General features: G+C 39.4%; 2 protein-coding genes, 1 long non-coding RNA gene and 1 pseudogene across 3 annotated transcripts in view; 3 read left to right on the forward strand and 1 right to left on the reverse strand.

Moving 5' to 3' along the window:
• Positions 1–1,804, forward strand: part of LOC107595386 (solute carrier family 12 member 1-like) — a 22,004-nt pseudogene extending 20,200 nt beyond the window's left edge.
• Positions 1,805–4,749: 2,945 nt separating this feature from the next.
• On the forward strand, positions 4,750–7,731 carry dut (deoxyuridine triphosphatase). Its single transcript, XM_016285770.1, has 6 exons — positions 4,750–4,916; positions 5,954–6,124; positions 6,221–6,237; positions 6,704–6,847; positions 7,520–7,590; positions 7,675–7,731. The coding sequence occupies exons 1-6, from the start codon at positions 4,750–4,752 to the stop codon at positions 7,729–7,731; spliced, it is 627 nt and encodes a 208-aa protein (XP_016141256.1).
• A 1,614-nt stretch (positions 7,732–9,345) lies between these two features.
• Positions 9,346–11,491, forward strand: LOC107595352 (uncharacterized). The gene is made up of 2 exons (XR_001610259.1): positions 9,346–10,785; positions 11,130–11,491. It is a non-coding gene; the product is annotated as an uncharacterized lncRNA (long non-coding RNA).
• Positions 11,492–13,747: 2,256 nt separating this feature from the next.
• fbn1 (fibrillin 1) overlaps positions 13,748–15,768 on the reverse strand; it is an 88,826-nt gene continuing 86,805 nt past the window's right edge. Inside the window, exons 60-61 of the mRNA XM_016285771.1 lie at positions 15,413–15,578; positions 13,748–14,717 (exon numbers count right to left, since the gene is read on the reverse strand). Coding sequence (XP_016141257.1) covers positions 14,352–14,717; positions 15,413–15,578 — 532 coding nt within the window. The 3' untranslated portion in view covers positions 13,748–14,351. The remainder of the gene's footprint in view (positions 14,718–15,412; positions 15,579–15,768) is intronic.

The following is a 15,768-nucleotide window of genomic DNA, read 5'->3' on the forward strand; positions in this document are numbered from 1 at the left end:
GTGTGTGTGTCTGTCTGTGAGAGTGTGTGAGTGAGTGCGTGAGTGAGTGAGTGTGTGTGTGAGAGAGAGTGTGTGTGTCTGTCTGTGAGAGTGTGTGAGTGAGTGCGTGTGTCTGTTTTACACTCTTAATGTTTTAGAGTGTAACCCCTTCCTTGCTGTCCACTTTTTTACCGTATTGTAGTTTAAATATTGATTTTATTTTACATAGTTGCAGTGTTACGGTCACACCAGTTCATAGGTGTGTGTGTGTGTACAAGTGTGTGCGTGCGTTTTGTTTTTTCCCCATTTTCCATTCATTTCCTATGGTCTGTCATTTTTGACCGAAGACCATGAGTGTGACAATTTTTTTTTATGACCACTTAGCTTTTTCGAATCATGTCCTCAATTTTTTTGTGTGTTCACATACCAAGTGCCATAAAAGTCACCAAGTTTCGTACCATTCTGGTGAAGCTACGATTTAAAAAAATTCTCTGGTCAGAAATGACCGAAGACCGCACAAGGGTTAAACTAAATGAAAATAAGACATTTTTCCTTGGCAACTAGTTAAAAAAATTTTTTTCAGGAAATGTTTATTTTATTTCAAGGAACAAAAATATTGTTTTATTGGTTTTGGTTTTAGTTCATTTAAAAAAAAAAAACAATTTTAATATATTTATTTTATTTGAAGCTACAATACTGTTTTACACTCTTAATGTTTTAGAGTGTAACCCCTTCCTTGCTGTCCACTTTTTTACCGTATTGTAGTTTAAATATTGATTTTATTTTACATAGTTGCAGTGTTACGGTCACACCAGTTCATAGGTGTGTGTGTGTGTACAAGTGTGTGCGTGCGTTTTGTTTTTTCCCCATTTTCCATTCATTTCCTATGGTCTGTCATTTTTGACCGAAGACCATGAGTGTGACAATTTTTTTTTATGACCACTTAGCTTTTTCGAATCATGTCCTCAATTTTTTTGTGTGTTCACATACCAAGTGCCATAAAAGTCACCAAGTTTCGTACCATTCTGGTGAAGCTACGATTTAAAAAAATTCTCTGGTCAGAAATGACCGAAGGCCGCACAAGGGTTAAACTAAATGAAAATAAGACATTTTTCCTTGGCAACTAGTTAAAAAAAATTTTTTCAGGAAATGTTTATTTTATTTCAAGGAACAAAAATATAGTTTTATTGGTTTTGGTTTTAGTTCATTTAAAAAAAAAAAACAATTTTAATATATTTATTTTATTTGAAGCTACAATAAAAAAAAAAGGTTTTAGTGAACTATAGTATTAAAAGAACACTTTTTCAACAAAACATTCCTCAAGATGAAGTTTGCTAAATTTCAAAATATGAGACAATAAATATATTATTCTAAATGAACACAAAATGTCTTGGACATTGAACACTATACATGTAACTCAGAAAGTGGATTTAGTTCTGAGAAACATCATTTGAATGCAGATGCTACTTGACTTAATATTTAGTATCTTTTGCAATCAAATTCAGAGATTTTTTGGCGTGACTTCGGTGTCAGAAAATCCAGACTCGCATTAGTTCTGCAGTCCACTTCAAACACATTAACACTAAACACTGTCTGGATTTTGATCGTAAAGGTCACCTGTGTGTCCAGAAGAGCTGAGAGATGTTGCTTTCCTTCCTCAGTCTCTCTGGATGTTCCTCAGACATCAGGTCTGGTGAAGATGAACCAGCGTCTGGTGGAGGCCAGCAGACAGTTCCAGAAGAAACAGGACAAATGGACGAACAGGACAAAGAGGAGTGTGTCAGATTTGATTGATTTCTTTCCCAAACGGCAGAGACTGCTCTAAAATACGAGACACTATTTGTTTATTCAATAACTGTTTTATTTCCTATTTGGGTTAATGTACACTACCGGTAAAAAGTTTGGGAGCAGAATGAATTTAGCATATGATAAGAAAAAACCTTTTCTTATTATCGATGCTGAAAACTGCTTTTGCTGCTTGATGTATTTGTGAAAACTGTGATACACTCCCATTCAAAAGTACGGGGGAAATATGATTTAAAAAAAAAAAATATTCAGCAAGAATGCATAAAATGTATCAAAAGTGACAGAAAAGACATTTATAATGTTGATTTCAAAGAAATTTCGATTTTTTAAAACTTCCTATTCATCAAAAACCACCAAAAGTCATTTTGACCTAAAATATCATGAATCACTCTGAATCAAAGCCATGACTGAATTCAACACGCAACATAATGAGCTATAAATAGCCTGATTTAATATGGAAAGCCATATGGGTCATAATTCGCACGCTTTCCACCGCCGTATCGATTCGTGATGTAGCTGAAGCTAAACTATTAGCCTTATTAGGTCAAACAGGCTTTGTAGTTCACGCGTGTTCCAGTATCGACGGAAAATCTCATAATGAGCATTGTGACGAACACCTAATTCATATATCAAACTAGGCTGATAAAAGTTTATAAATCTAAATGTTTTGGCTCCAAATATGACATGCATTTAATAAAGTTTGAAAAATGGGATTACAAAGGTAACAAAATAAAAGCTTTAAGGAGTCAAATTTTGCCCTATAAGGTTAATTTCTGTCATTGATCAGACGGTGTTCCTTAAAAAAAAATATGTATATATATATATTTTTTTTTAAATGTAAGCGCATAAAATAACTTCCAAATGTGCACTCATTCATGACTCGTGTGATAACTTTATGAGACAAAAGCTGATTCAGGGGCATTTCCCCCTACATCTAGAATTGTAAGAGCTGCACTTGCCATCTTCGCGCTCTTGCAAACTGGATGCTCCGACTTGCCGTAGAGTCCTCGTAGCCATGAGAGGTGTGTCCATGTAGATGAGCAAATAAATCTGCATCTTAAGTGGCGTGTGGCGTTATGAAAACGGCGTTTTAATATCGATACGGCGGTGGAAAGCGTGCGAATTATGACCCATATGGCTTTCCATAATTTAACATCACTGCTGCATACTGTAATGAAGACAATACTCAGTGTACACCGCGCAGTATGCAGTATGCAGTCTGCACTGACTCTACACTGCCCTCTACTGGACACACCACAGCTCTGCGTCTAAACAAAAGCATTTTAGTGTCAATGTATTCAGAGTGATCCATTAAAGTATCTTATTTTTGTCAAGTATAGTGATACTTTTGTAAATATATTCACTAACGGCCTAATCACTGATTAAATAATTTATTGTGATTTAAAGCAGTGATAGTATTGTGAAGGAAACTGCCGGTAATACCGCGGTATTTTAACGGTTGATTCAAACCAAGAACGACACAACTCCAAACGAGCTGTGAACCGTTTGTACGAGTATTCGCCGGATAACACGTGTTTAACGTGATTAATTATCATAATTAATTTCACCTGAGTGTTTAACGCCATCGTGACGCGGTTTTTCCCTCAGAATGCGCCGTTTAAGGGTCACGTGACTCCGCTTCGTTGTTTCTCACACAAACAGATCGACCGACTACAGAGAACTACACACAGCACAAAAAACTACAACTCCCAGAATGCAAACAACAACAACAACAAATATGGCGGATTAACTTACCGTTGAAGATGCTGGTTTGGCGCGTTTCTGTGGCTGCTGTTCGCGGCTTAAACGGATTGGGTGTCGGACGCGGCGCTGGAGGTATATAACAACACGACACAACGCGAAATAACCGTTAATAACGGACAGCAGCGCGACGCTCCGTGATATCACAGCCGCTACAGAATAACATGTGATCTCACTTCTATCTTACAGTGACACGGAGAAGGTAATGAATGTAGTATGTCTGCTATATTGATAAACAATGACTACTTCCGGTTTCTCCCGCATACTGGCTTCATAACGACGACTTGGGATGGGCGGGATCATCGCGTAACAATATCGATTCTGAAGTGCTTTTTTTTTTTTACCATTAATTTTATTTATTTATCAAAAAACTCGGTGCATAAAATAAGCTTCCAAGTAGAAAAACAGACTATATTAGCGAATAATTGTGTTGTATAGAACGATTTCTCCCGCTCACTGAAAGACCGAACCAGCCAATCACAGACAGCCTTTTACAAATCCTCCAAGGTGCACCTCTGTAACTTGTCTATCTGTATGGAACAAATATGCTCCCTTTTAGGGGTAGTTGCACCTGTGAGGTTACTGCACCAGTAAAGGGCTAAAATACAATTAGAGTATATTTTATTTGTGACAGTGTAAACCAAAAAAAGGCCTATGAAATGTTCAAAAACATGGCTTTATATATGTATGATTACGGATTAGATTCTTTTAATAGCTTAAAAGCTCAGTTTAAGGTATCGATATGGACGATACTGGGCTTGAAAATATCAGTATCGGATCGAAAATAAAATAAGAGGCATCGGCCATCCCTAGACTAATTTAAGATTAAATTAATTTAGATTAAACGTCCTCTTTTTGACGGTCACGCAGCACCGGGGTTGCCAGGTTTTCACAACAAAATCCGCCCAATTGCTACTCAAAATAGACCAAAAGTAGCCCAATCGCGTTTCGAGAGGGTTCCCAGTAAATTCGGGTAAAATTAGCGTTTTTTGTGTGTGTTAAATATCAAGTTTTTGGGGTCGCGGCAACAGTAAAGTAGCCCAATTCCGCGGGAAAACGGCGGACTTGGCAACACCGAGCAGCACCCACCACTCAGAGCGTTTCCCGCCGCAGAGCCATTCAAAAAAGCATTTGGCGCGCTTTATTTCTCCAGTCAGTCGCGCTTAACTGTCTGTGGTGCTTCTCCTCGCGCTCGTCAGTAAGATGCCCTGCTCTGGAGTTACAGAAGCGGCTTCTCCGCAGAAGAGACGCAAGAGCGACGCGCTGGACGGACGCGAAGACCCGAAGGTGCTCAAATTCGCCAAGCTGACAGAAAACGCCACGACACCGAGCCGAGGATCGAACCGGGCCGCGGGGTTCGACCTGTACAGGTGAGACCCGAGAGGAACCGTTTCTGTGTTTCTGCAGAACTCCCGTCTGCGGTGTTTAACCCCTCTTAATTCTGTTAAATATGTTTCAACCTGTAGAAAACATCTTTATGTTAGTATTTACTGCATTTGATGAACTGTGATGAGTTGTTCTGCGCATGCGCGCTGCTCTGCACGTGGCTAGATTCAAGCACATTTCTCTCTCTAGATGCATTCATTTATTTCTCCTTCTAAATTCCGCGTTTTTAGGCTCTTTTTATAAGCTTGTAATTCTAGTACTTCCTGCTGCTTGTGTGCATTGTGTGATTAGATAACGTTAGTGTTGTGCACATGCATGCTGCAATGCTTATGATCATATTAATCTCTTGCATTGATTTTTCCCTCTTAATTCCGCGTTTTTATACTCTTTTTTTTGTGAGGTTACTGCACCAGTAAAGGGCTAAAATACAATTAGAGTATATTTTATTTGTGACAGTGTAAACCAAAAAAAGGCCTATGAAATGTTCACAAACATGGCTTTATATATGTATGATTACGGATTAGATTCTTTTAATAGCTTAAAAGCTCAGTTTAAGGTATCGATATGGACGATACTGGGCTTGAAAATATCAGTATCGGATCGAAAATAAAATAAGAGGCATCGGCCATCCCTAGACTAATTTAAGATTAAATTAATTTAGATTAAACGTCCTCTTTTTGACGGTCACGCAGCACCGGGGTTGCCAGGTTTTCACAACAAAATCCGCCCAATTGCTACTCAAAATAGACCAAAAGTAGCCCAATCGCGTTTCGAGAGGGTTCCCAGTAAATTCGGGTAAAATTAGCGTTTTTTGTGTGTGTTAAATATCAAGTTTTTGGGGTCGCGGCAACAGTAAAGTAGCCCAATTCCGCGGGAAAACGGCGGACTTGGCAACACCGAGCAGCACCCACCACTCAGAGCGTTTCCCGCCGCAGAGCCATTCAAAAAAGCATTTGGCGCGCTTTATTTCTCCAGTCAGTCGCGCTTAACTGTCTGTGGTGCTTCTCCTCGCGCTCGTCAGTAAGATGCCCTGCTCTGGAGTTACAGAAGCGGCTTCTCCGCAGAAGAGACGCAAGAGCGACGCGCTGGACGGACGCGAAGACCCGAAGGTGCTCAAATTCGCCAAGCTGACAGAAAACGCCACGACACCGAGCCGAGGATCGAACCGGGCCGCGGGGTTCGACCTGTACAGGTGAGACCCGAGAGGAACCGTTTCTGTGTTTCTGCAGAACTCCCGTCTGCGGTGTTTAACCCCTCTTAATTCTGTTAAATATGTTTCAACCTGTAGAAAACATCTTTATGTTAGTATTTACTGCATTTGATGAACTGTGATGAGTTGTTCTGCGCATGCGCGCTGCTCTGCACGTGGCTAGATTCAAGCACATTTCTCTCTCTAGATGCATTCATTTATTTCTCCTTCTAAATTCCGCGTTTTTAGGCTCTTTTTATAAGCTTGTAATTCTAGTACTTCCTGCTGCTTGTGTGCATTGTGTGATTAGATAACGTTAGTGTTGTGCACATGCATGCTGCACTGCTTATGATCATATTAATCTCTTGCATTGATTTTCCCTCTTAATTCCGCGTTTTTATACTCATGTATAATTGTGACCCATACAATGTATTGTTGGCTATTGCTACAAATATCCCCCAGCGACTTAACACTGCTTTTGTGCTGCAGGGACACATATGATGTCTTGTTCTCTGACAAACTGAACCAAAAAAAGACAAAAATACTGCTCTTAATGATGACATGCATGTTTTTCCAACACAGTGAAGAAGGGCGACCGCATCGCTCAGCTTGATGCTTTGCTGTGGTCTCACATGTGTGGTGTGTCTACAGCTGGCGTGGTGGATGAGGACTACAGGGGGAATCTGGGAGTCGTGCTCTTCAACTTCAACAACGAGCCGTTTGAAGGCGAGACCGCAGCTACTGCAGATTCATTATAACCTAAAAAGCTCTTGAATCAGAGCAGAAAGTCTTGCATTCATGAAGTCGTGACATTAAATGTTGCATGCACTGCAAAAGCTGAACCTTCAGAGCGAGTATCTAAATATCTTTAAAGATGCATTTACCCGAGATGCAAACTGAACACACGTGACCCTGGAGCACAAAACCGGTCATTTTTGTGAAATTGTGATTTATGCATCAGCTGAAAGCTGAATAAATCATCTTTCCATTGATGTATGGTTTGTTAGGATCGGACAATATTTGAAAATCTGGAATCTGAGGGTGCAAAAAAATCTAAATATTGAGAAAATCATCTTTAAAGTTGTTCAAATGAAGTTCTTAGCAATGCATATTACTAATCAAACATTAAGTTTTGATATATTTACGGTAGGACATTTACAAAATATCTTCATGGAACATGATCTTTACTTAATATCCTAATGATTTTTGGCATAAAAGAGAAATGTATAATTGTGACCCATACAATGTATTGTTGGCTATTGCTACAAATATCCCCCAGCGACTCAACACTGCTTTTGTGCTGCAGGGGCACATATGATGTCTTGTTCTCTGAGAAACTGAACCAAAAAAGACAAAAATACTGCTCTTAATGATGACACGCATGTTTTTCCAACACAGTGAAGAAGGGCGACCGCATCGCTCAGCTGATCTGCGAGAGGATCTGTTACCCGGAGCTGCAGGAGTTACAGGTACACGCTGCTGTGGTTAACATGCATGCTTCACTCGTATGACTCCGCAGTCTGCTGTATTTGCGTGGTGTTTTCTGGTTTCAGACGCTGGATGAGACGGAGAGAGGAGCGGGAGGCTTCGGATCCACCGGCACCAACTGAAACTGTTAAATGTTAATGTTGTAAACATTAAAATGTTAATCACATTTATAGTTAAATGGTGTAAAATGCGTTCATTTCAAGGAGAGAAATGTAATTAATTTCTCACTTAATGACATTGTGTCTCAGTGAAATAAACAGTTCTTTATGTGAAATGTCAGAAGGTTGTTTTTTCCCCCGACGTCTTAAGATTACATTTCACACAGTGTTGATCATTCTGCTTTTATTTGCAATCTATTAACCCGTTTTTTTCTACATCTATCTTGTAATTATTATTTTGTGCTTTTATTTTATTCCCCACTTAATTTTGCACGCCGTCTCCAATGCAGAGCAGGGTTTTTGTCGTGTAACCCTCATGTTGTGCTCTGGTCATTCTGACCTGGAGAGGATTTTCTTTTTCTTGCACGAAGCCTCGCTGTGCTCACACGGGATATAACGACTTCCCTCAAACAATCTGGATCATTTTTGTGCTTTTGGGGGATTTTGGCATTCTCCTTCAAAAATGACCATTCTACAAAAAATGCTTTCTAATACCAAATATTGGACTCGGTCTAATCAACTTGTTTTCTTTCAGTTCACACCAGTTTAGTGTTGTGTTTTAACAGACCGATTGCAGCCGCATTTTTTTTCACTTAAACAGAGTTGCATAAACTCAGATCAATGTGGCTTTTAATCAGTCAGTTCCAAAAAGAAACAACCTGTGCTGATTGAAAGAAAACAAGCTAATAAAAAAAGATTGAATCCAGTATTTAGTGATTAAAATGCCAGGAAAGATGAACCGTTTTTAAAGAGGGGTAGTTTTTGACCAGAAACACAATTTTGTAAACTACTTCCAGCAGCACAAGGGTTAAAGAGAACTAAATTGAACCGTGTAAGTGACTGTCTAGAGGTCCGCTCATAAAAACAGCAGCAGACCGAGGTTTGGACAAAATAAATCTCAAATATAAGTTTTCATCGGTGGCACGTTTGATCATTGCGTCATTCACAGACTTGCATCTAGATTTAGTGTGTTTTGTTCAGGTCTAAGATACTCGTTATCTTTACCCTTACTATAAAGTACAATGGTGATCTCAGATGATAACACTAGTACTGTGCTGAATGATACATTTATGGAAATTACATCCACAAAATACATTTACCTCCTATCGCATTATATGTTTGAATCATTTCAATCGCATGTTATTGGAGATCTAGAGAACACTGATATTTAGATCAACGTGATATTTCCTGATTCACTGATATTATTTTTGTATATACAACCGCAAGTGAAGTTCACTTTAAAGAACATTTGCATTTTTACTTATAGAGATAATTCATGGAAAATTTGCCATGCTAAGTGGAAGATTTTTGCCAAGATTTCAACTGCTAGAAAAACAAATGCTATTAAAATCAACCTCATGTTATTCCCACTATGACCACTAGATGGCAGAGGATCATTCATTGTCTTATTTCTCATTTCCACTCCGTAATATACTTCTTTTCACATGTTTTGCTTTTAGATTTATATTTAGACATTATAAAACCACTATTACAACATTTAAAAGTTCAGCATAGTTTTATATTGAAGTGAGAAGCAGTTTTCAACTCACCGGATCTGCTTGAATCACACAAATGGACTATTTAGAATTTTTAAAGCGGGAATTTTCAGCGAAAGGTGGCTAGTTTGTATCCTAGTTTACAATCTTCTCAGTTTCTCTCCAATGCCCATTCACAAACATGTTTTATTACATTTTTTGACCAATAGAGATACAGAAATGAACTGATATGAATCACTTCGCCCTCTTAGGCAGCAAATGTTTAATGACTTCATGACTCACAATGAAGAAGAAAAAGAGAATAGGATAAGCGTAGCTATTTCTCTTAGTTCACTTGGACACTGCTGTCCTCATTTTCATGCATTGTTTCTCTTCTCCCCTTCATCTGTTCTGTTCTGCGCCCCAGACGTTTCCTCCTCTATTCATTTTGGTCGAGTAACAGCAATGCGCCAAAGGCCGAGCAGTTGATATGTACTCCGTTTATAATAAATATATTTTTGTGCTCATTAAAAATGCTAAAATAATTTTTAACAACTACGCTTTTGATTATTAATAACGTTTATTATAAAGATTTTTTACAGAATGATTTCGGCAAATTGTTTGCGCCACTGCTGTACTGTTATAAAGATCTGTGATTTACAAGCAGCAGAATTTCATCATATAATATCAGCATCTGCAGCAAATTCATATTTTTGCCTCTCTGAATAAAATTGAGCTGTTCTTGCGATATGAGCCGCAGAAGCCTGATGGATCATGTGATACTCATAAAAAAACAAACTTTCTTGTAATATATTTTGTCTAATCAACCGTTCCATTTTTAAAAAATGACTATTATGACTATAATTGAGTATTATTCGATATGTCAGGCTTTTGAGAATACCACTGTATTACCAATTAGGGTTAAAAAAGGTGGAAAATTTCGGAAATATTCCAGAAATGTTGGAAACTTTCCAGGATATTTTTGGAAATTTTCCACCCCTTTGCAACCCTATTGCCAATGCATGTAACGCAGCAGTATTATTCTCACGATACGACGCCAACATGGTCAGCTGCTCAGTTATAAACTCTGGAATGAACTGTTATTTTTCCACGAGGAACCGAGCGAGAACGAGTGCTTCTGAGAGCCGATGGAGTTCGGAGGCCGCTCTGAAAGAAGGCCAGCGCTCGAGTCGCCCGTACAACCAAAAATATGTTTTTATTGTGAATGTACATCTAACCCCCTCACGAGTGTGAAGACAGAACAGAACGTGGTCGTACAGACTCTCATCGCCGGAGGCCACAGGTGTGTGTGGATCAGTGCATATGGATCGAGTCACAGAAACACAGTTTACAAGTAGTTGGTCATTATAAGAAGCACCATTACAAACCCCTCCGCTCCAGGGGTCCTCTAGTTTACAAATGCGTTCGCGAGTAAAAAGGTGACACGGTTACAGTATAGACACACTTAAATTACATGGACAGGGTTTCTGCAGGTCTCACAAAGGTCTGCATTCGCTCTTACACAATCTGAGGGCTTACAAAGGTCTGGAAGCGGAGCAGAAAGTCTTGAACTCGTAAGTGTTGCGCGCACTGCAAAAAATGAATCTCTCCCTCAGTATTTCTGTCTTGGGTTTCCAGTGCGAATATCTAAACCTGTTTAAATCGAGATACACTTACTGGAGACGCAACATGAACACGTGATGTAAAAAACGAGACGTTTCCGTCCACATTTTCATGCAAATTTTGGAATATTGCATAAAACACTGGATTGGAAATGCCAAGATGCGCATGAAATGTACAACATTTTAAAAACTCGATTGAGGAGGATCGTTTTTATTCAAAAAAGAAGACATGCACGTTAACTACAATGGAAACACGTTAACCAAGGTCTGGAATCGGAGCAGAAAGTCTTGAACTCGTAAGTGTTGCACGCACTGCAAAAAATGAATCTCTCCCTCAGTATTTCTGTCTTGGGTTTCCAGTGCGAATATCTAAACCTGTTTAAATCGAGATACACTTACTGGAGACGCAACATGAACACGTGATGTAAAAAACGAGACGTTTCCGTCCACATTTTCATGCAAATTTTGGAATATTGCATAAAACACTGGATTGGAAATGCCAAGATGCGCATAAAATGTGCAACATTTTAAAAACTCGATTGAGGAGGATCGTTTTTATTCAAAAAAGAAGACATGCACGTTAACTACAATGGAAACACGTTTACTCAATAAATTCTTTAATGTGCAACAAAGAAGTCATGTGACTTTGCCTCTACAGATCATGTGACTGGATATGTAGACTAACTGATCTCATATGTTATTTTAATGCAATAAGCCCCGTGAAGTTGTGGTTTAAAGTGAATTTATAACAGCTAAGGGGCGTTATTAGGTACGACGCGGAGCTGTTATAGATTCACTGTAAACCACGGCTTCACGGGGGTTACTGCTTTTATAAAACGGTTATTCCATATACGCAGTAAGGTTTCACAAAATAAAACGGAGCAAATAAAGTGTAGTGATATTAATAAACACAGTATTCTTCCACCAAACAATGTAGCGCCTCAGAAACAGTTGTGGTTGCTACAAAGTGGTTGCCGAGCAACACACAGAAGTAAACAAAGGTGTGTGTTACTTTGTAGCGTCGACTCTACAACAGCTTCGAACGCGGCTCAGCCAATCAGAGTCAAGCACCGGAACTCTCCGCTTTATAATAATAATTATGAAATGCCTGAGCCAGTCTGTCATCAAAATGATTTGATATAATCACCTCCATAACTCTCAAACAATTACATTTCCAAACATCAGGCATCTGAATGCAAGATCACATGACTGTTTGATATTGCGTTTGGCCTGCGCACGCTCTAAGACACAAGCCATTTATTATTTAGGAAAAAAGCCACGCGTGTCCCGTTGCAGCAACTTTCATTTTTATTACTGATATTTTGCAAGTCGTTCGATTTTTCTTTTTGAGCACGTGGGATTGAAGCAGTGCTTCACTCGCAGATGTTTTATGCAATATTCTACTTCCCCGCATAAGTTAAATTTGAAACTTTGGATGGAAAATTACTTTTCCATTTTAATTCATTTTTCTGAACCCATCAGCAGATATTTGTTCATTTTTCATTGCGTTTTTGAGAAGTCTGAACAGCGTCAAAATGATTCCATTCACACAAATCCGCGAAAATGACTACAAACGCTGTATTATTCATGCCGGACCAGTAGTTGGCGATATAAACAGTTAAAGTTTTTCACCAAGTTTCACGTGCTTTCGTAGTTTACACAGAGACGTTTTCATAAAAGTCCCCAAAATGCTGCTGAATGGCCAAAACACACAAAAAGTTTTCCATTTTTAGTTGAAAATAGTGCCATGTTAACACCCCCCTTAATCATAAACTCACTTACTTTTAATAAAGCTTTTAGAAAACAAGACTTCTTATTTAGTCACTTTCAGTGTTGGGGAAAGTTGCTTTTAAAAGTTATGCATTACAATACTGCGTAGCTCCATAAGAAGTAACTAATTGCGTTACTTAGTTACTTTTTAAGGAAAGTAATCCTTTGTTACTTTTGCGTTACTTTTTGTCAACGGCACTGGGCTTGTTTACTTGTTCTTAACAACAAAACCGAAAAGTAATATGTTAAGGCCCTTTCACACTAAAAGTGAGATGAATAAACCTAAATAATTACTCGACACAGGGACAGGAGAGCCGTCAGTAACTTGCGTTACTTATTTGAAAAAGTAACTATATTATTTTCCTGTGATTTTAAAAGTAATGTGTTACCTTACTAGCTACCTGAAAAGGTATTTGATTACGTAACGTGTTACTTGCAATGCATTACCCACAACACTGGTTACTTTGCTGCTCCAGTAAATGTAACTTGATTTCAGGATCTTGAGACATTTGCACTGGAAAACAAGAGACGATATTGAGGAAGAAGAGCCGTTTTTGCAGTGTGATCAGAAGATACAGTAACAGTTATTGACATATTCTAGTGTTTCTGAGCACAGATATTCAAAACATAAGCTGTTTTTGTTTTGTGTATTGAATGAGAAAGTAATGGAGATCTTTTGGAAGTGGTGTTTTTTCAAACGCTGATGGATTTACATTCAGGGAGCATCCTGATGCATCGTGTTCCATTCGATTTATTTCCTTGACCTTCGTAAGAGCCGCAGGAACCCCGTTAGAATAGTTGCAGAGAAGAGAAAGGCTAGCGTCGGGCAGCCGCAGACGGCGTGGGTCGGTTATTACAGCGCTCACGTGACTAGCACCGGTAAGATACGACAGACTGAGCCAGAGCGAGAACCGGTAGGGTTGAGAATCGAAAACCAATTCCAATTCCAGAATCCTAAATTAATTCCTGTGTGTGCATCTTTTATTTTTAGCTGGCGAAAAGGGGCTTTTAAAAGATGTATTTGTCTTTGAATCATCCATTCAAAAGATTCATTCAAAAACACTGATTCGTTCAGTAATGAAACGAGTCAATCTCGAGTGAGTCATTGAATCATTCCGTGAGATTTTGTTTACTTGTCTAATATGTTTTCTCCAGAATTGTGAGAGAACTACAACCTCCATTAAAAAATAAAAAAAGTCTAAATGTATCCAGAATCAGCTCTATTTTGCACACAAACAGCTCATAATCGATTCGAAATCGATTTGTGTTTATGGTATTCAGCAGGCAATTAAATGTTTTTTAAAAAGAGACACAGAATAATAAATAAGTTCGATATCTAAATCGTCGCCTTGGAATTATAAGGTTCTATCTGACATGCTTCACACATTCCTATTCTGTCACACCTTATTTACATTATGTGATGTTTCTTTTGTAAGCTGTGTACATTTTGAGCTTTTGTAAAGAAAATATGGAACGCAAAATCTATGAATCTCAGTATCTCAAAACTGCTCAGAATGCAGACAGAACCTTATAACCGCAAGGCAGCGAAACGTTTGACTTGATTTTTTTAACCACGTTGGAATCGAAACTGGGAATTGGTGAGCAGAATCGGAATCGGATTCAAACGATACCCAACCCTAGCGATGTGTAATGCGAGCGTATGATGCGGTGCGTGCTGCTCTTTGGGCGCGGCTGCTGCGGTCTGTCCGAGTGTCCGTCAGTGCAGGACGATCTGGACGCTGATGTGCAGAGCGTCTCCTCGCTGCCCGCTGAGGTAGTCTGTGTCGGGCCGCTCTGGGCTGCCGGTCTGCGGCACGCTGCGGATTCGTAAATAATACGCTCCCGGCTGGAGAGCTCTCTTCTTGGATATGTGCAGGTAGCTGACGCCGTCCTTCTGGTTCATGCGGAACAGACCGTCGTCGTTGCTGTAGTCGATAGCGTAGCGCACGTGGTTAGCGAGCGTGGACAGCGCCGGCACAAAGTCGATGATGTGGTCTTTGCTCTTCAGTGTGCTGATGTTCAGACGCAGCTGCAGCGTATCATCCACGTCTACACTGGCCAGACTGACCCAGTCCAGATCGTTCTGCACACACACACACAGTAATTATATTACAGTTACTATCCATAAAACAGCTTGTTATGACTGATTTAAAGTCCAACAAGATTGTGATTTTTGTGTTGGGTAATAATATTAAAATTAAATTCATATAATTATATTTATTTAATTTTCACCAGGTCGAGAAACACAAACTGTGTCAGATCATTCTACTCCTACACACTGAACAACTGTTAACTGGTAAAGCACTATTTAAAAATGTATATTTGACATTATCATTCATGCATTTGGCAGATGCTTTTATCTTACATTGCATTCAAGGCTTAAATTTTAAATAATAATTATAATAATTCGTTACATTTATATAGAGCTTTTCTGGGTACTCAAAGCACTTTACATGAAAGCGGGGGAACAGTTCTCTCATCTTCAGAATGTGTCTGTGTTGTTGTGAGCTCTGATTTGATCATTTCTGTGAATTTGAGCAGCAGAAAGAGTGAATGGACATCATACATGACTTCACTGCACTGCTGTGCGTCACTCATGTAATGCACCTCTTTGGGGTTTAAAGTTCATTCACATCTGAATTTTCTGCATCAATGTATTTGTCTTGAGTTTTGGTTAGTTAGGATAAGATAGTTATGCATTTACACATTTAGATGTTTACAATCTGTGGTTTTAAAGGTTATAAGAGCTCATAAGCATCTCAGTGAGCGCTGGATTACCTGAAGCTCCTCGGTTTCGTTGGCGTTCCTGCGTTTGCGGCCCTTCTTCGGATAACCGTTGATCTTACACTCGTAGCAGGCCTCGGGAGAGAGAGCGTTCTCGTCTCCATCAGCGGCGGGAGTGTGAGGAGATCCAGCCGACAGCCCCGTGCCCGACAGACAGTGCCTGAGACACACACACACACACAGACACAGACACACACACACACACAGAGACACACATGCACGCACGCACCCACGCACACACACACACGCATGCACACACACAGACAGACACACACGCACTCACACGCACAGACACGCACACACAGACACACGCACGCACGCACACAGACACACACACACATGCACGCACG

Source organism: Sinocyclocheilus grahami, unplaced genomic scaffold (genome assembly GCF_001515645.1).
Source record: "Sinocyclocheilus grahami isolate Dianchi unplaced genomic scaffold, SAMN03320097.WGS_v1.1 scaffold201.1, whole genome shotgun sequence".
In the NCBI taxonomy this organism is placed as follows: Eukaryota; Metazoa; Chordata; class Actinopteri; order Cypriniformes; family Cyprinidae; genus Sinocyclocheilus; species Sinocyclocheilus grahami.

Coding starts and splice junctions, on each gene's coding strand:
- dut (XM_016285770.1), top strand. CDS start 4,750: ATGCCCTGCTCTGGAGTTACAGAAGCGGCTTCTCCGCAGAAGAGACGC. Junction 4,917..5,953: donor GCGGGGTTCGACCTGTACAG/GTGAGACCCGAG, acceptor CGCGCTCGTCAG/TAAGATGCCCTGCTCTGGAG. Junction 6,848..7,519: donor CAACAACGAGCCGTTTGAAG/GCGAGACCGCAG, acceptor TTTCCAACACAG/TGAAGAAGGGCGACCGCATC.